The sequence below is a fragment of the Coregonus lavaretus genome (assembly GCF_964263955.1).
Source record: "Coregonus lavaretus genome assembly, chromosome: 12".
Taxonomy (NCBI): domain Eukaryota; kingdom Metazoa; phylum Chordata; class Actinopteri; order Salmoniformes; family Salmonidae; genus Coregonus; species Coregonus lavaretus.
Window position 1 is genome coordinate 45,266,023 of NC_139999.1, and position 19,865 is coordinate 45,285,887.

The 19,865-nt window shown below is 42.8% G+C and overlaps 1 protein-coding gene and 1 pseudogene across 3 annotated transcripts; one reads left to right on the forward strand and one right to left on the reverse strand.

The window, feature by feature from the left end:
- Positions 1-96: 96 nt before the first annotated feature.
- On the forward strand, positions 97-3,654 carry LOC311138855 (pseudouridylate synthase RPUSD4, mitochondrial-like; annotated as a pseudogene). The gene is made up of 8 exons: positions 97-120; positions 821-1,127; positions 1,263-1,410; positions 1,621-1,834; positions 1,952-2,025; positions 2,173-2,303; positions 3,341-3,402; positions 3,529-3,654. The product of its transcript is annotated as a pseudouridylate synthase RPUSD4, mitochondrial-like (transcript).
- LOC311138740 (transcriptional regulator QRICH1-like) lies at positions 3,568-17,003 on the reverse strand. 2 transcript variants are annotated; one of them, XM_084173546.1, is made up of 12 exons: positions 16,954-17,003; positions 14,827-15,099; positions 14,514-14,594; positions 14,178-14,282; positions 13,015-14,058; positions 12,491-12,650; positions 12,112-12,266; positions 11,198-11,312; positions 10,920-11,028; positions 8,479-8,639; positions 8,136-8,226; positions 3,568-7,965 (listed from the first exon to the last, which is right to left on the reverse strand). In XM_084173546.1, exons 2-12 carry the CDS (start codon positions 15,070-15,072, stop codon positions 7,776-7,778), a joined length of 2,457 nt encoding a protein of 818 aa, XP_084029672.1. In that variant the 5' UTR covers positions 15,073-15,099; positions 16,954-17,003; the 3' UTR covers positions 3,568-7,775. The 2 variants fall into 2 exon arrangements, with proteins under 2 accessions (XP_084029672.1, XP_084029671.1); XM_084173545.1 differs by lacking the exon at positions 16,954-17,003 and adding an exon at positions 16,514-16,814.
- Positions 17,004-19,865: the final 2,862 nt, after the last annotated feature.

Below are 19,865 nucleotides of genomic sequence, written 5' to 3' on the forward strand. Positions count from 1 at the left end.
CTAGCAATAAGAGCTACAATGCTAATATTTGTGTAAACTCTTCACAGTTGTGTTCTGTGGGTGTCAAGATCCATAGGTAAGGCTGTACATTGCAATATGAACGTTCGACACGTACATGAGGTGAATTCCCACAGTTAAAGTCCCGCAATAAGTCCTACGACGCTAATATTTGTGAAACTCAGTACATATAAGTATGCCCCAATGCAATTCTGAAGTCTAATACATCCACAGTGCGATTTCAACTGATTTGTTATTTTTTCAAATTAACAAATTATTGTATTTTGCTGAATTTATATAACAAATATTGCTCTATATAACAACATGCCATTTCTAACCTTGTTTAGAATTACCTAGTCTAATTGTGTCATGAGTCCACTATTTATATCCGTTTGCATGTTTCAATAGGATACTTTTATTTTGAAGGCGAACCACCGATTCCACTATTGTTGCTCACGCTAATGTTGTTCATGACACACGTGTGCACAATGACTGAATGTAATGTTCCCTTCCCTCCAATACTATTCCCAAACGATTAGCCTCAACTCCCAAATAACTATGCATTGTGAAAGTATTTGCGTAGCCCTATCCGCACAATGCATAGCTGAGACTGGATATCCATTCAGCGGCAGCATTTATAATATTGTAGATTCATTCACGTCTTTGTGCGAATCTGAAAAAAGATAAGTCAATATACATCATTTCCGGTGTGAAGAAAACAACCACCACAATGGCGCAATCCAGTGTTTTTAGCTTCAGACACAAGTCGACATGAGATTTATAAAATATTTTAAAATAGGCTAGTTGTCATAAACAACTACAGGAAGGGACGCTGGCTTGTAATAATGATGTTATAAGCACATGTCAAGTGCTAATTCGCTCAGGGAAAACGAGCAATATTTGTCACATATCGAGGTGAGCAGCAGCATCCTTGCTCACGAGGACACATGCCTCTGCCTCGAGACGAGAGGCACCAGCACCAGGGTCTGACTCTGATAAAGAGACCAAATCTGAGAGCCATCGACCTTGCACGCAAAATTCGCCAGGAGAAACAGAAAGGAAAGGCAACTGGTGTGGGTCAGAAGAGACTGTCCCTTATCCTCGGTGCCAGTTGCCGCGTTCATATGCTAGTAGGAACTAGGAAACTTGGAAATGTCCTACTTGCTAAATGGTTGTAGTTCTACACGTGCCGCGTTCAACCAGTTAGCAAGTCGGAAATTTCGTAGTTCCGACTAGCATGTGAATGCGGCAAGTGTCCCCACTGCCAAAAGAGGGTCATCGAGCTGCGACAGTTCACTCAGCAGCTGAGTAATGTTCACCCCAACGTTCTGGCCAAGCACATTCACAGAGGTCTGATCCTTCCACATCCAGAGCTCGGTGTCATCAATAAGCCATATGGAGTTTCTGTTCAAGGTATTGGGTGTTGTAGCAATGTATTTACATGCCTATTACATTATGGTACATTAGGCTTATATGATCAAACACACAGTCAAGGATTATACAGTCAAGGATTATGTCATGAAAGAGATTGTTCATTTGAATGTCACTTGTACAAAATACACCCTAATACCCTGAGCAGTGGTCAAATTCACTGTGATTTAAATCCAATAATCTTCCTCCTAGATGGGTCAAAGGACAAAAACAATATCATGGATGTCTTCCAGTCCTTGCCAAGGTGCTGGATGGCATGAGGGCTGGGTCCCACTCCCAGCTGCAAGTCTGCCTTGGATTGGACAAGGAGACAACAGGGACCCTCCTGCTGGCAGGGACTGAGGAAGCACTGGGCTATGTACAAAACCTCCACAAAAACAACCAAGTGGAGAGGAAATATTGGTGTGTGGATGTCTAATGTCTATGGGTGTTTAGAGATTTAGTTTAATATAAGGTTCCAGTCAGCACATCATTCACTTTTCAAAACCACCAATTGAGGGCAGCAACTGAGAATATGCCATAGAGTTATTGTAATGACCCTGCCATTGATAAGATATGATTGACATCCCTGTCATAGAGAGAGAAGTCACAGGGACAGTAGAGTGCACAACTCCTGTCATTTGTGTATTGGTGGCTTTCAGCAGATACTGAGATGTCCTTCAGATTTTGAAGTTGGCATCTGTTATAGAACCTGTAGTTGTACATAATGTATTGTGTAATTGTATACACCTAACCGCCCATAACCCCTCTCATATGGGCCTGAGTCCTGTGTACAGGGTGAGTGACTAAAGTGCAGGCCCAGGGGGCAGTGACCCAGTACCGTGTCCTGGACAGCAGTAACGGCTGCAGCCTTGTGGAGCTCCACCCCATCACAGGTAGCGACACTACTGAAGCAATTGACTCTGGTGTGGTTCCAAGTCGTCTGTTTTTGCAGATCCCCCGCACATCCCAAAAGATTGCTATATAATATGACTGCAAAAAAGGTGACATGAAACCTGTCTTCATTAGTGAGGGGAAGTTCGGGTCTTTTTACTGACTGATCTTTTCGACTCGTTCAGTCAAAATAACTAATCTTTCGACTCATTTCGTTCATTTGAGTCAGTAATGCCCAGAGAACGCAGGACCTCCTACCGGCGAATGATGATTCTACAAACCCTCTCATTCACATGTCGTTCACCATAAGGGGCTTATTGGAGCTGTAATTTGTAACTGAGACTTGTAAAAGTGTGCCTTAAACAATGTACATTTGTTGATTGCTAGGCATACAAATACGATTATTTCTCGGTACATTTGAAACGAGGTCTAGTTGTGGCCGCAACTGAACTAGATTGCGAGCGAGTCTTGGCGGAATGCATCGCTCGACTGCCTTGAGGGTGATGAGCGCAAACTGCAGCATCCCAAATGATTCATTCTCGAGTTCGTTGAGCAGAGGCGGTGTATATTTTGGTTCTACAAAGCTGTGTTCATCATAACATTCAATAATCAATTAACTGCATTAATCCTTACACCATGTGAATTATCAGTTCGAAACTTGTAGCATGATCTATTTTGCCTGCGAGCATATATGACAGACAGTTGTTCGGAGCACGTCAACCGAGGAGCGCGTGTTAATCCTGTTGTAGAATTCATTGCGGCCAGCAGGTCAAACAAAAGACTAAAATGAACGAGTCAATCAGAAAAATGAATCATATCTCTCCAGTCAGTAAAAAGTTGTTCAAAAAGAATGAATCGTCCGCCAACTAAACATCTCTAGACTTCATGTTGTTGAGGGGTCTACTACACACATACCTCACATTAACCTAGGTCAAATAAGACACAGTGCCCCTTTTAATAGTAGCACCATTTTTTAAAAACTACCTTGTGAACCAGCATAGCAACCTGTTCAATGTGTCTCTTCCATCCACTGGCATAGCTCTGGGATGTCATATCATTGGGGACCACAAATACTCCCACTGGACAAAACTTCCACCTCAGGTAAACACCACTTCACAATATAGATGCATTACAACAAGGTTGCCTAACCTTTAGACCTCTTTGGTACCAGTCAAGTTAACTTTAATGGCAGGCAATGATGGATTTTTTATTATTTTTTTACTTCAGAAACTGCGGGATGGTGTGTTACGGAGGCTGGGATTAGAACAAAGCAAGGCACGTCACCTTCCGCTCCACCTGCTCGCACATCAGCTGACACTGTCAGAGATATCACTGTGTCCTGCCCGCTGCTGAAGTAGTTCACCAGCACCCTGCGACAACTGCAGATCCCCATTCCAGATAAGAAAGAGGATGAACGGTGCATCAGTGGCTCCTATGCAGAGCAGACAGAATACAGAAGACTTTTGCTTCAGAAATATGAAGCGGCATCACTTCAAGTGACCCTTGACATTTACATTTTAGTCATTTAGCAGATGCTCTTATCCAGAGCGACTTACAGTTAGTGAGTGCATACATTTTCATACTGGCCCCCCGTGGGAATCGAACCCACAACCCTGGCGTTGCAAGCGCCATGCTCTACCAACTGAGCTACAAGGAGGCCTAATGGTTGTTCAAGTCCATACCTGGAATTATAAAATAGCATTTATATTGTAACAGTACTTTTCTGATTTCACATGCTAGGATCCTATTTGTTGTTCAATTCCCATAGGAAAGGCAACAGAGTTAGTTATTTGAAGACTAAACATTTCTCTTTTGTAGGTTCCTATGCAGACTTTTGCCTACCAGAGGATCTCACCTGAGAGAAAAGGGGGTGGCGGTTCAGATATCTCACTACTTCTTCGAATCAGTACTGATTAGTAGTCCGCTTAAATTACCGGCACATGTCCCAGTCATGTGTGAATACTGCAGCATTTAACCTACTGCATTGTGAACACAACATCGGAGCTAAGACTTGACTGAAACTCTTAAAAAGGTACACCGTCTCTCAGTCATTCACAGTACAAAGGCACGTTTGAAAACACAGGCTTTCTTATTTAGCCTCCAATACCACTAGAATATCAATACATACAGGAGATCATAAATGCCAATAAAAAAAAAAGTTACAAAAAGTGAGCAGAGGTCCCATTAAATGTCTGTTGGTGTGTAATCCACTCTGCTCTTGGCTCCTGTCCTGTCTGGGACCTGAGAGCTTGGAGGACAGAGGCGCAGGAGGGTCCGCGTGAGGGCAAACATGTTAAAGGGGGTAAATGTCCACATACGCTCCCCTATGTATTTATTTGGACAGTGAAGCTAAAATGTGTACATTTGTCCCTATACTCCAGCATTTTGGATGACATCAAATGTTTCATATGAGGCGACAGTACAGAATGTCACCTTTTATTTGAAGGTATTTTCATACGTGACTCTACAAACTTGAATCCTGAATAATGAGGAGTGAAAGATCATACCCCTCAAAATAAATCATACCCCTCTTATTGGTCATGGTGAGAGGTTAGCATGTCTTGGGGGTATGATCTTTGTACCTAACTTTCTCACTCATTATTCACAATTCATTCATGATTATCCGTAATCATCCATCCATCCACATGAATGTAGAACGGTTCAGAAACATATTCAAAGCTTATTTACAATAAAAGTGACTCCAAAATGTCGTAATACATTATTTACCATTCATTTCTATTGGGCACAACATAATCTGAAACGCAACCAAAACAAACTGCAAATGCATCCAACAAGTTTGTAGTCATTGCATCCTAGGAATGCGACCCAATACTACACTTTTGATTACTTTAATACACAAGTGAATTTGTCCAAATACTTATTACAACACCTTCAAATGGGGGGGACTAGATACATAGTGCTTTCATTTCTAAACGGTAAAACATATGTATGAAAATACCCTCAAATTAAACATTATCTAAAATCCAAAATGCTGGAGTATAGAGCCAAGTTAAATGTTTTTGGTTTTTAGCATCATTGTCCAACTAAATACGTAGGGGAGTGCCTTCAGAAAGTATTCACACCCCATTACTTTTTCCACATTTTGTAGTGTTACAGCCCAAATTTAAAATTGATTAAATTGAGATTTGTCACTGGCCTAAACAAAATACCCTATAATGTCAAAGTAGAATTATGTTTTTATAAACTTTTACAAATTAAATATGAAAAGTCTTGAGTCAATAAGTGTTCAACCCATTTGTTATGGCAAGCCTAAATAAGTTGAGGAGTAAAAACTTGCATAACAAGTCACAATAAGTTTCATGGACTGTGTGCAATAATAGTGTTTAACATGATTTTTGAAGGACTACCTCATCTCTGCACCCCACACACAATTATCTGCAAGGTCTCTCAGTCGAACAGTGAATTTAAAGCACAGATTCAACCACAAAGACCAGGGAGGTTTTCCAATGGCTCACAAGTAAGGGTATTAGTAGATGGTCAAAAAAAAAAAAAAGCACATGGTGAAGTTTTTAAATTACACTTTGGATGGTGGATCAATACACCCAGTCAATACAAAGATACAGGCGTCCTTCCTCACTCAGTTGCCAGAGAGGAAGGAAACCACTCAGGGATTTCACCATGAGGCCAATGGTGACTTTAAAACAGTTACGCAGTTCAATGGCAGTGATAGGAGAAAACTGAGGATGGATCAACAACATTGTAGTTACTCCACAATACTAACCTAAATGACAGTGAAAATAAAAAAGCCTGTACAGAATACAAATATTCCAAAACAAGCATCCCGTTTGCAAAAAGGCACTAAAGTAATACTGCAAAAAATGTGGCAAAACAATTAACTTTTAGTCCTGAATACAAAGTGTTATGTTTGGGGCAAATCCAATAGAACACATTACTGATTACCATTCTCCATATTTTCAAGCATAGTGGTGGCTGCATCATGTTACGGGTATGCTTGTAATCGTTAAGGACTGGGGAGTTGTTCAGGATAAAAAAAGAAACGGAATGGAGCTAGGCAAAGGCAAAATCCTAGAGGAAAACCTGGTTCAGTATGCTTTCCACCAGACATTGGGAGATGAATTGTCCTTTCATCAGGCCAATAACCTAAAACACAAGGCCACATCTACACTGGAGTAGCTTACCAAGAAGACAGTGAATGTTCCCGAATGTCCAAGTTACAGTTTTGACTTAAATCTACTTGCAAATCTATGGCAAGACCTGAAAATGGTTGTCTACCAATTTGACAGAGCTTGAAGAATTTTGAAAAGAATAAATGGACGAAGGTTGCACAATCCAGGTGTGGAAATCTCTTAAAGACTTGAAGCCAATTTATGCTTGATCCAAAAATGTGGTTGGAGGCTTCGTATGGAGGGTGTGACGCAGTTGCGGAGCCTCCTGAGGAATGCAGAGGCCAAATCAAGCTCCATACCGCATCGCAGTGCCCCTCTCAAATGTTGTAACAATGCGGAGGGCTCCGTATAGTTCCGCATTGACATGATTGATTTGACGGTAGGTGGGGGCGAGGTGTCCTGTATAAACACACTCACTTCCTTCACAACCGCTCTGCGAAGCGCAAAAAGTATGTTTGCTCTGACTTCTGCGGAGGCCGCATTGCAGTAAATGCTGTATGACCATTGCAGTCAGCGGATTGACCATGCAGAGCCTTTTACCCAGAAACACTCACAGCTGTAATCGATGCCAAAGGTGCTTCTACAAAGTATTGACTCAGGGGTGTGAATACTTATGTCAATTAGATATTTCATTTTCAATATATTTGGTAACATTTCTAAAAACATGTTTTCACTTTGTCATTATGGGGTAGTGTGTGTAGAAGGGTGAGATTTTTTATTTATTTTGAATTCAGGCTATAACAAAATGTGGAATAAAGTCAAGGGTACGAATATTTTCTGAAGTCACTGTATGTGTACAATATATTTATATATAAGACTGAATATATATCCGATATTTCACCATCCATTTCTGACCATTCCATCTTTATTGGGGGCTGCAGTGGCCTACAAGAGTACATGATGAGCTCTGATTTAGTGAGTTGATCAAAATTCATTTCACTTGTCTCGTCAGTCCAGGACAAAATTATATGGTGAAGTGAGGTGGGGGGTTAGGTGAAGTGGTGGCTTACTTACGTGTGACCATCTCAAAAAAGATTAAGTAATTCATAACTGGGCATTGAGTGACATAACTGCCATTGAACTGCCATTAGATGAATAAACGCAGGAGTCTATTCCTTAAAAAAGGCTCATAAGTCCACTCTGTAAACACTGTCTGTTTTTCCCCACTCCTGTGGTTGGAAGGTGTGATGGGTTAAGACTGGGGCCACTGGAGGTCCTTAGAGTTCATTACTGAGTGAAGGAGGTACCAGAAAGAGGAAAGCTTAAGAGAGGAGGGCTGATTTCGGGGGTTAGTGTGTCCATTTCAGTTCCTCCTCCCCTCTCCGCTCAGTGCATGTTGGCCGATGACATGGCGATGGCCTCCTGGATCTCCCGCACCATGATGATGCGTGTGAGCATGTGCTCCACCTGCTCACTTGTGATTGGCTGAGTGGAGTACCATATGGGACTGTTGGGCGCCACGACGGGCTCTGGTGTCAGGTAGTACGCGTCATTACGCCCCTTAGCACTCTGGGGACTGAGCGAGACAGGAGGTTAGACGTTGATTAGATCACTAGAAATGCATAAAAGAGCTCCTGTAGAAGACAAATGTTCTGTTGTGTATTTGACACCATGGAAAACATCACCCTGTGCAAGGACATCCTCTTAGCGACTAGAAATGTACTGAGAATGGGGGTCATTACTCACCATTTGAAGAGGTAAAAATCGTACAGCTTAATTGGGCATCGCAGAGGGTTCTCAGGATCCTCAGCCTGCTCCTCATACATGTCATCAGTCACTGCAAAGTTCAAAGATCACAGAGGTCAGAGGTGATCATCAGCCAGTAGTGATTGGGCTTATGGACCTCATAATATTGACAAACTTGGTCGATCAGAGGCGCAAAGAATTATCCCCAAAGGGAAAGTTTGGAATGTTTGGAACACATAGCTGACCAATACCAGTCAGTCAGTGACTGGGAAAATGGAAATCCGGTCTGACTAAAATATACAAAGCTTAATTTTCTTTATTATGAACTCTAAGATGTTTTCACCTTTCTGCCCTGCATGTTGTGTCCCTAAGGGACCATGGCCCTTCAGATAGCGGATACTGGTGCTCTTATCCTTGGGGTTGGACGGGTTCTTCTTTGTGTGCCTCAGCACTTTGGAGAAGGCCACCTTCATGTGCTGTTCTACCGTTGTCAGATGGAAATACCTACAGGAGAGCGAAACGTTTAACACCAAAAACACAAATGCACGCAACAGACACAACCTGGCATTCACACACGTCAGCTATCCTGCATCCACTAGGCCTGATCACATGCAAGATACATAGGATTACAATTACAGTGGGGGAAAAAAGTATTTCGTCAGCCACCAATTGTGCAAGTTCTCCCACTTAAAAAGATGAGAGAGGCCTGTAATTTTCATCATAGGTACACGTCAACTATGACAGACAAAATGAGAATTTGCTTTCCCGAAAATCACATTGTAGGATTTTTTATGAATTTATTTGCAAATTATGGTGGAAAATAAGTATTTGGTCAATAACAAAAGTTTCTCAACACTTTGTTATATACCCTTTGTTGGCAATGACACAGGTCAAACGTTTTCTGTAAGTCTTCACAAGGTTTTCACACACTGTTGCTGGTATTTTGGCCCATTCCTCCATGCAGATCTCCTCTAGAGCAGTGATGTTTTGGGGCTGTCGCTGGGCAACACGGACTTTCAACTCCCTCCAAAGATTTTCTATGGGGTTGAGATCTGGAGACTGGCTAGGCCACTCCAGGACCTTGAAATGCTTCTTACGAAGCCACTCCTTCGTTGCCCGGGCGGTGTGTTTGGGATCATTGTCATGCTGAAAGACCCAGCCACGTTTCATCTTCAATGCCCTTGCTGATGGAAGGAGGTTTTCACTCAAAATCTCACGATACATGGCCCCATTCATTCTTTCCTTTACACGGATCAGTCGTCCTGGTCCCTTTGCAGAAAAACAGCCCCAAATCCCAGAACCCGTGTGGTTCTGGGATTTTTGCTCACCGTTCTTGTGATCATTTTGACCCCACCGGTTGAGATCTTGCATGGAGCCCCAGATCGAGGGAGATTATCAGTGGTCTTGTATGTCTTCCATTTCCTAATAATTGCTCCCACAGTTGATTTCTTCAAACAAAGCTGCTTACCTATTGCAGATTCAGTCTTCCCAGCCTGGTGCAGGGCTACAATTTTGTTTCTGGTGTCCTTTGACAGCTCTTTGGTCTTGGCCATAGTGGAGTTTGGAGTGTGACTGTTTGAGGTTGTGGACAGGTGTCTTTTATACTGATAACAAGTTCAAACAGGTGCCATTAATACAAGTAACGAGTGGAGGACAGAGGAGCCTCTTAAAGAAGAAGTTACAGGTCTGTGAGAGCCAGAAATCTTGCTTGTTTGTAGGTGACCAAATACTTATTTTCCACCATAATTTGCAAATAAATGCATTAAAAATCCTACAATGTGATTTTCTGGAATTTTTTTTCTCAATTTGTCTGTCATAGTTGACGTGTACCTATGATGAAAATTACAGGCCTCTCTCATCTTTTTAAGTGGGAGAACTTGCACAATTGGTGGCTGACTAAATACTTTTTTTCCCCACTGTACATTGTGACTTGGCAAGTACAAGGATCGTTCCATTTGATTTCAATCACTTTTTGAACAAAACGTTCTATACATATCTGCCCATGGTAGAAGTGGTCAGAAAGTAACTTTTTGGACCCGAATGCCAAAACATTTAAGAGATGGAGGCACTCAAAGTTGACCCATTTTGCATACCCCACCCTACCATGAGACATGCATGTCTTCATCACTGGAAAAGATAAACGGTTGAGATTGATATAATTTAAAAGCTTACAAACAGGATTGTCAAACTATTTAATAATTTTTAGCATATTTTTTAAAAAATAAATATATATTTTTATACCTTTATGTCAATTATCTAAAAACACGTAAACTCCAATTTACAGACACCCACCCTGTTTTCAAGAGCACGCTGTGTCTCAGCTGATGGTGGGCACAACACAAACACCTCACATTATGTCAAATAGGGTCTAAACTACAACATATGCAAAAATGAAGAAATACAAATCGGAGTTTACCCGTTTTTAGATATATGACATTGAAAGTAAATTATTATTATTTTTAATTAAAATATTTTGACAACCCTGATTGTAAGTCAACCGTTTATCTTTTCCAGAGATGAAGACATGGATGTCTTATGGCAGAGTGAGGTATGCAAAATGGGTCAACTTTGAGCACCTCTATCTCTTAATGTTTTGGCATTCAGGTCCAAAAAGTCACTTTCTGACTACTTGGGCAAATATGAATGGAAGGTTTCGTTCAAATCAAAAGGGGTGCGGTCAAAAAGTGATTAAAATGAAATGGAATGACCCACAAGTGTATTGGTGAACAGGATACATTAGTAGGATGAGTATGAAATCAGAATCATGTGTCCAGTATGACTCACTTAGTGTTGAAGAACATTAGTGTTGTGAGCAGCGTGGCTGGTGAGTGGGCACCCAGCTGTTTACACTCCCACAGCATCTCCTCTGTCACGTGACTGGGAATGATGTACCCTGGGAGGAGAAAGCAGATTAGCCAATCACCATACATTCTCCTCTCAAGAGACAGCGTGCAGCCCAAAACACAGAAATGTACTCAGGTTTTGACCCTTAGGTCTTCAGCGGTTTCTTCCCTACACTCTTGCACTTACACCCGGAAACACAAACAAACAGTGTATCTTACCTAGTGGATGGATGACGGGCCTCCACTCATCCAAGGCTTTGTGTAACCACTGGGAGAAGCGTGTGTAGTACTGGTCAGAGAAGATATCATCCACCCGTCCGTTTTCAAATAGGTACTGCCAGCAGAAATAGAGAAAGGCATTAACAACCTCAGTCAATTGTAATACACAATACAAGATACTGACAGAAGTGTATGTATGCATGTATGTATATATGTATGTATGGGTGTGTGTGCGTGCGCACAGTGGTGTAAAGTACTTAAGTAAAAATACTTTTTTGGGGGTATCTGTACTTTACTATTTATATTTTCACAACTTTTACTTCAATACATTCCTAAAGAAAATAATGTACTTTTTACTCCATACTTTTTCCCTGACACCCAAAAGTACTTGTTACATTTCGAATGCTTAGCAGGACAGGAAAATGGTCCAATTCACGCACTTATCAAGAGAACAACCCTGGTCGTCCCTACTGCCTCTGATCTGGCGGACTCACTCAACACAAATGCTTTGTTTGTAAATGTCTGAGGGTTGGAGTGTGCCCCATGGCTATCAGTAAATGTAGAAAACAAGAAGAAGGTGCCATCTGGTTTGCTTAATATAAGGAATGTGAATTGATTTATACTTTTACTTTTGATACTTATGTTTATTTTAGCAATTACATTTACAAGTAGTATTTTACTGGGTGACTCACTTTTACTTGAGTCCTTTTCTATTAAGGTGTCTTTATTTTTTACTCAAGTATGACAATTGGGTACTTTTTCCACAACTGTGAGTGTGTAGGATATGTCAGTAAAAATGTGTGTGTGTGTGTGTGTGTGTATTGTGGATATGTCAGTGAAAATACATCCTTTCTGTATGGATATGTGAATTTCATTGAGAATGTGTCCTCCATGTGTAGTAGTGGTGCGCGTACCTTCTGTATACACAGGAAGATGTAGTAGAGGGCGTCAGGCTCAAACTGTTCTCCTTCCAACCCCCGGGCCTCTTGGGTCATAAGGGCCAGAGCCACATTGAGCTCAGCCACCGCACTCGACACCAGGTCCTCCTGGAAGCGCAGGGCCTGACGACCTGCACAGAAAGACACAGGTAGAGAAAAAGGTCAGATAAATAAGGAAATTTTTATCCAAACCCCGACTAATAGAACTGTCAATATTCAGTGGAATATATTCAGTATTCGGAATCAAACCAACAAAACAGAGACAGGAAGGGAGGAGTGTGAGAAAGAGATAAGTACACATACTTGGAGAGGGCGGTTTAATGAGTGAGTGGGAGTCTGTGTTGTGTTGACTCACGTCCGATGGGCGCCAGCTTGTTCTGCTCGTCTTTGTCCAGCTCTGTGTTCTTGCGCTGGACCCAGAGGCGCCACACGTCCAGGCCCTCCTCAGGCTTCAGGGAGATGGGCAGCAGCAGCTCCTGGGGGGCCTCCACCTGGGACTCTGACTCTATGTGACCCTGCAGGGGGACACATTAGAAGTTCAATGTTAACACGCACACCACCATGCTTCTCCGATTTGTGGTGCGGGGAATTACAGCCCTTGAGTTGACTTCATTGTAGAAGAGATCAATTTCGCACACACAAAATGTAAGGATATTTCTACACAAACACAGAAAATATGGGACCTTAAAACTAGTGACATGGAAATTAGCTTCCAAAACACCACAATAGGCTGAAGTGTTACATTAGTCAAACCAATCATCCCCTGCTTAACTGGGGGAGACTACAGCCTAAATCTACGTCATTGTTGTGGAAAACCTTGAAATCTGAGGCAAAGACAAAGTCAAGGTCTAACCCAGGTAATGTAGGTCCTGTTCTGACCTGTAGGTGGAGCTGGTGCTCTTGGTGTTCCTGCTGCTGCTGGGGATCCCAGATGTGGAGCTGCTGCGTGGTGTTGTAAGCCCCTCCCACCGTCTGCACCACCACAGGGCCGTGAATGTTCCCGTTCATGAACTGCGCCGGGAAAAGCGTCTGCACCACTTCCTCGTTCGTCGTTGTCTCGGAGACTGACACCGTGGCGCCCGACTGGACAGACACAGCCCCCGACGACGAGGAGTGGGCCACCCTATTGTCCTTGTTGTCGTGGTGACCAGAGGACACCTGCATCGTGTTGTAAGCCTCCTGGGGGATGGTGATGTGATGCACTCCCCCCTGCTGCCCACCGGAGTACACAGGGATGGTCCAGGTCTCCCCGGCAGGGCCTGTGATGGTACCCGTAGTGCTATACAGGTGGGTGCTGTCCACAGTAAGCAGGTCGGGCCGGAGAGACAGGAACTGCTGCTGCTGCCCCTGCCCTTGGGGGAGGGCCAGGACCACTTGCTGGCCCTGTTGGCCCTGAGGCAGGGCGTACGACACCTGGATGGGGATGTCCACCTTGCGCTTCTTGGCGGGTTGGAGGACGCTGGTGCCCGCCCTCCTCTCTGCCTCACGGGGAGAGCCCTGCTGCTGAGGAGACATGGCCTCCACCGTCTGGAACTGGATCTGCTGCCCACCCTGTAGTTGAATATGTTGACCACCTGGTAGCTGAATGTGCTGGATTTGTTGCCCGCCTTGTAGCTGGATTTGTTGCCCACCTTGAAGTTGGATGTGTTGACCCCCTTGAAGTTGGATGTGTTGACCCCCTTGAAGTTGGATGTGTTGACCCCCTTGAAGTTGGATGTGTTGACCCCCTTGAAGTTGGATGTGTTGACCCCCTTGAAGTTGGATGTGTTGACCACCCTGTAGATCCCCTTGAAGCTGGATGTGTTGACCTCCTTGGAGCTGAATTTGCTGGCCCCCTTGTAGTTGAATATGCTGGATTTGTTGACCGCTTTGTAGTCTAATTTGTTGACCTCCTGACACTGCTGCCACCAACTGGGCCTGAATCTGAAAGCGACAGAACAAATACCTGAGCCTGGTGTATACAAAACCAATACATTTACCTGGTGAGTAGAGTACACAGGGTGAGTGTGTGTACTCAATAATGCAGAGTTGTGCGTGTGTACCTGCTGGTGCTGCTCCTCTGTGAGCTCTCCTTGCTGGACCAGCTGTGCTGCTGTGGGGATGCCCTGGAGGTCCACCGTCTGACCCTGCTGTCCCTGGATCTGCACCTGTTCACACAGGGAAGGAGAATAAACACAGTGCACCATACACTTCTGTCACATCCACCATGCGTTACATGCCACATGTCTGAGGGTGGTTAGGGTCGGTGTTTCCCTGACTATTGTATTTTCAACTGATCATTTTGGTTATAGGCCCTGGATGTCGATAAGGAGGCCATTGGGTCCAGTCTGGAAAACAATTGAGTGGAAATCGGTAGGGTGAGTGAGATAAGGCCTTACCTGTACTTGTATCTGCTGCTCAGACCCCTGGTGCACACCAGCAGCCATCTGGGGTGAGATCTGTGCAGAGTTCACCTGCACCTGTTCATCCACAGGAGAATCAATCAATCATAGAGCAAAAGTGACAATGATAGCAGCAATAAGATGGGTAGTACCAGTGTTGAAGAATGAGTTGGGCTTTACTCTCAATTTAGTCAACTGATCTGTTCTTCAAAGTGTATAGACTAGATAAGGGCAAAGGGCACTCGGCAGCCTGAGGTGTATTCAAAAGAACTGAACTACTTAAGGAACCACATAAGGTCACTCCTCTTACCGGACAGGCCAGCTCCAGCAGCGAGCCAGCCACCTCAGTGCTGTCTGTGTAGACACAGTTGCCCCCCTGCTGGTACACCATGGTGGTGGTGCCGCCATCCTGCTGGCTGAACTCCTGCAGTGCCTCGGGGCCCTTGTTGGCCAGAGACTCCAGGAACTCCTTCATACGGTGCTGGGGCACACTGCGGGCCTTCTGACGCACGTACTCGTCAAACGAGACTACACCGCTCTCTACAGGCTCGTTCATGACAAGTCACTATGCCCTCCACGGCGCCTGCAGAGGAAGGAGGGGACATATGGTGCCTTCAAGACAACTGGGAACACTGACAAAAACTAGGTCAAATCATGCGGTCAGTGATCTTCAGGTTAGAAAGTCGGAGCTCTAGAAAGAGGCCAGAGTTCCCGACTTGGAATTCCAAGTTGGATGACCATTCAAAACCATTTTTCCCAGTCTGAGGTTGTTTTTCTCAGAGTTCCTGGTTGTTTTGAATGCAGCAATTTTTCACACACCTATACAGCATCACCAATTATTTTTTATATTTTTTATTTCACCTTTATTTAACCAGGTAAGCCAGTTGAGAACAAGTTCTCATTTACAACTGCGACCTGGCCAAGATAAAGCAAAGCAGTGCGATAAAAACAACAACACAGAGTTACATATGGGGTAAACAAAACATAAAGTCAAAAATATAACAGAAAATATATATACAGTGTGTGCGAATGTAGTAAATTATGGAGGTAAGGCAATAAATAGGCCATAGTGCAAAATAGTTACAATTTCGTATTAACACTGGAATGATAGATGTGCAAAAGATGATGTGCAAATAGAGATACTGGGGTGCAAATTATAAAGACTACAGCCCCTGTCATCAGTACAGCCTAACATCTCAATGTCTAGTATACATTTAAAGGCCAAGCTACCTAACTGTTTGCATTAGAGGGGGAGATGAAGCGAGATGGGGCTAAAGCGCACAGGCAAACCCCTTTCTTTGAACTTTGAACCAATTATTACGCCATCTGGTCACCTGGCACTATGTTCTGAACACTGCCCCAAGAAAGCAATAGGCCGTTGTGGTCAATGACGAGTACATCATTGGTTGTGGTACACAGTATCTGTCTTTGAAAAAATATGACAGTTATTATTACTATGATGTTATGATTAGTTAGCTAGTTACATTTACTACTGGGGCAGCGTAAAGAGCCATCAGCCTCTGCATCATTAGCTATCTATCACATGATTACTTTAGCTTATGTTTGTCTAATCTAGCTGTCTAGTTTAGCTAGCTACTACAATCCCACAATCTGAATGAAGTCAACATTACAAAAACAAATAAATTGTGTATTTGAGTGATGAATATACGTGCAACTTTTGCAATGTATTCTACAATAGCTAACTAACTAGTTGCTAACGTTAGCTGGCTAGCTAACTAGCTACCAGGGCATCTTCCCATGCTACCTTAAATAAAACCAAAACCCCTCCGTTCCGCCAAGGCACGGCATTCAAAAATAAAACACGATAAACTCCAAGTAATTTGCGTTCCAAATGACACTTGTAAAATCTTCCATTTTATAGCGACGCAACAAATTGCAAGAATTATGAATTTAAACAGCTAGCTATCCAACTAAACAATATCGTAACGTTAGCTTGCTAGCTTGCTACGTCGTGTGCGTATTTCAGCGATATTTACCCTCGTTTCGATGAGAACAATATGGGGGAAATCCACACGCCTTTTGGCTCGCCCAGAGTTTATCCAGTATAATTCTGAGCGTTTGGCGATAATATTTGTCTAACTACTACTATTCAGATAAAAGTATTTCATCAATACAGAGAGAATTAACGAAGTAGGCCCGATGGAACAACGTGAATCCCCGGACTTCTGTGACAATCAACGGCCGCATCAGACAGCGAGTAGGTCGCGACGCTCATTCGGCTACACCGCAAATTCTCCACTTGCAAGTCTAGCCAACAACACATTTCATATTTACGGGAACGAGCATCGCGTGCCCCGGAGACAGTAGATCGGTGCCAATCCAGACAACTATTTTCTTGTTGCACGACATAAATTATTTGATAGTAATAAATAAGGTGTTCAATTAGATAATTTAGATAATGTCAACATACACTTACTTATGAGAGGAAACTCTGTGTGTGTGTAATGCATCCAATGATACATCATTGCCTGTAGTAATCCTGCAGTGGCTATGCTGTGTAAAATTACAGTGTAGCCACGCAATAGCCAAGCACAATTACTTAGAAAAAACCCTAAACGTCCCTTGTCAGTCACGAATATTCAATACAATTATATTTTAACTTAGCCTACTCTGCTGATTATCTGTGGGGTTGGTCTTTCCGTGGGTCGAATTTGAGGCTATCTCAGTCTGATTTATTAGGCAACATTGAATGCTTTCCATTAATTGTCCTCTCCCTTCTGTTCTTTCTATCAGTCTGCTCTAAAGTCTGTCTTATTTCTTTATTATTTCTTCCCTCTGTCAATGAGTGTTGTTGAGACCTTGTGACAATGCACTTTAAATAAAGTTTGACATTACTTGTAATTATTCAAGCGAAGTTATTTATCTGCACTTCTGTACATTTGAACACCTTATCAGCACCTGTATTGGAGTCCAGCTCGCCCCCGCGACATATGGATCGCGCGCATGTACGCGAACAGCGCTCGCAATGTTGTAATAGAGAACCTCCACCCATATCCTCGTTATTGTAGTGGGTTTACCTGTTACAATGGCCAACGGAACATCTCCTTTAAATAAGGATGTGACTTGTAAATCCTCCCAGGCCCAGACTTTTTTATTTGACTAATAATTAGCACTTTTCTTTCAACATTTAATTGATCAATTTCCTACACATTTGTTGGAAGGCACCATCTTATATTGAGATTGAATGGGTATGCACATATTCTCACGATTACTCGCTAGGAAAGGGTCACGAGTATGGCATGCACGCAAGCAGAGAAGATATCCTGCAGTATTGAGGCTCAGTATGAGGACATGTAAGGACTATTCTCTTCAAAGAATCAAGAAGTCTTAGAGGATCAATGTCAATATTTGAGAAGAAACATAGAGGCACAATATGCTGTCATCATACTGAATCACCTTCATTCTTATTTTTTTTTCACAGTGAATAATGAACTCTGAAGGTTTGCATACGACCCTGGTTCTTAAAGGAGAAATCCACTCAAAACTATATTTTGGTATTGTTTTCATTAGTCTACTGTTGATATACAGTCCCAAAATGTTTTGCATGTCAGCAGTCAAGTTTTCAAGATATTGGACTTTCAAGAAGCAAATTGTCACTGGCCTCATGATCATGATCATGATGATGCAAAATGCAATATCTTGAAAACTTGACTGCTGACATGCAAAACATTTGGGACTGTATGAACAGTGGACTAATAAAAACAAAATAATAACATAACTTTTTTCAGTGGAGTTTTCCTTTAAGTCCCTGTCATAAGTGGCACAACAAATGTACATTGCAATAGCAAAATGAGTTGCACATGTAATACTGTGCTTGCCATGTGGAAAAAATCCCTCCTGAAAAATGTAGGATGTTATAATAATTCATATGTTAAAGCCTGTGTTTTAATGTTGAAGTGAGTGTTAAACTGACTGTTAAGGTAAAGAAAACCTAAGTTGGATGCTTACACACTGTTTTCTGCGTAAAGGTTCATTTTGTTCAGAAGTTAATATTCAAGGTTCATTTGGATGTATAACTTTTGTGTGTGTATGTGCCTTTAAACAGGAATACAACTGCCCCAGTCTGCCTTAAAGAGCCAGGCATGTGCCAGTGAGGGCCTACCCCTGCTCTCCCCACAACAGGCTGCTTCTCAGCTCTCTTAAGGTGGACCAAAAGAGATGTGCTGCATGTGTATAGTACTTTGTTGGGACAGTGGACAGGAAAGAGTTAATTCCCACGGTCTCTCCTCTAGCCTCTCTGTGATCCCATGGAGGGCTGTCCAGTGGATATGTTGATGACTCCCTTCCCCAGAACACTTCTAATAGACCTCATCACACCTAATAATATGGTACACACGCCACAGGAGGCTGCTGAGGGGAGGACGGCTCATAATAATGGCCAGAACAGAGTGAATGGAATGGCATCAAACACATGGAAACCATGTGTTTGATGTATTTGATAACATTCCACTAATTCCACTCCAGCCATTACCACAAGCCGACGCGTCCTCCCCAATTAACGTGCCACCAACCTCCTGTAACACACAGATAACACTACTCATACTCAAGTTAATTCACATGAGGTGTGTAGGATGAGAGGTGGGATGTTTATTTGATCACAAACTGTACACAATACATGATGTCAACCTGTTTTGACTTGTTCACAGCATACACAACACAGTGCACTATTTTACGATTGTGGAATTAGAGGCCTGCTCATGGAATATTGCTGCTTAGTTTGTATACGTTTGTAGTGTATGAGAACAGGAATACGTTCTTATTTTAGTGTGTAAAGTTTATTAAGTATGTGAGTGCATAAGAATGTATCTTACTTTCTGTAAACTAGTCTGTGTTTGTGGGTTGACAGTGAGACCAGAGCGGTATATTACGACTGAAGCTAGATCTAAAGGGGTTTCTAAAGCTAGCCATCTTCAGTAAGCTTCCTATTCCAGCTCAGGCTTCATCCATACTACGACGGTGGATATTGCTTGTCAGCATCCCGCTCACTCTAGCAGGCTTGTAACTGCGCGTGCATGTCGCACGTGGCTGGTCGAACGACAAACTCTTCATTGAAACATTGCTGAAACGTCAAACCTAGGGCAAGTCAGTGCCACATATTTTCATTTCAATTCAGCAGGCTATGGTGTGAAATAGGCTTTTAGAAGTGCTTTCTTTATTTTATATCTTTGGTGGGAGGTCAGAGCCCTAAACTACATTCGCAGCTTAGTGTCTGATTTAGTTCAACCCTGGCATACTGTGAATAAGCCATGAACTTGGCATCAAAACAATATGTGTGTTACTGCGGTGGAAAGGCCATGGCAGCACGTTCTGAGATAAGACTTACTATTT

What these genes read in the sequence shown, in the direction of transcription:
- LOC311138740 (XM_084173546.1), bottom strand. Translation starts at nt 15,072, where the DNA reads ATGAACGAGCCTGTAGAGAGCGGTGTAGTCTCGTTTGACGAGTACGTG. An exon ending in AGCAGCAGATACAAGTACAG is followed by an intron (nt 14,283 to 14,513) that starts GTAAGGCCTTAT and finishes CTGTGTGAACAG; the next exon opens with GTGCAGATCCAGGGACAGCA. An exon ending in TCTTCCTGTGTATACAGAAG is followed by an intron (nt 11,313 to 12,111) that starts GTACGCGCACCA and finishes TTCTGCTGGCAG; the next exon opens with TACCTATTTGAAAACGGACG.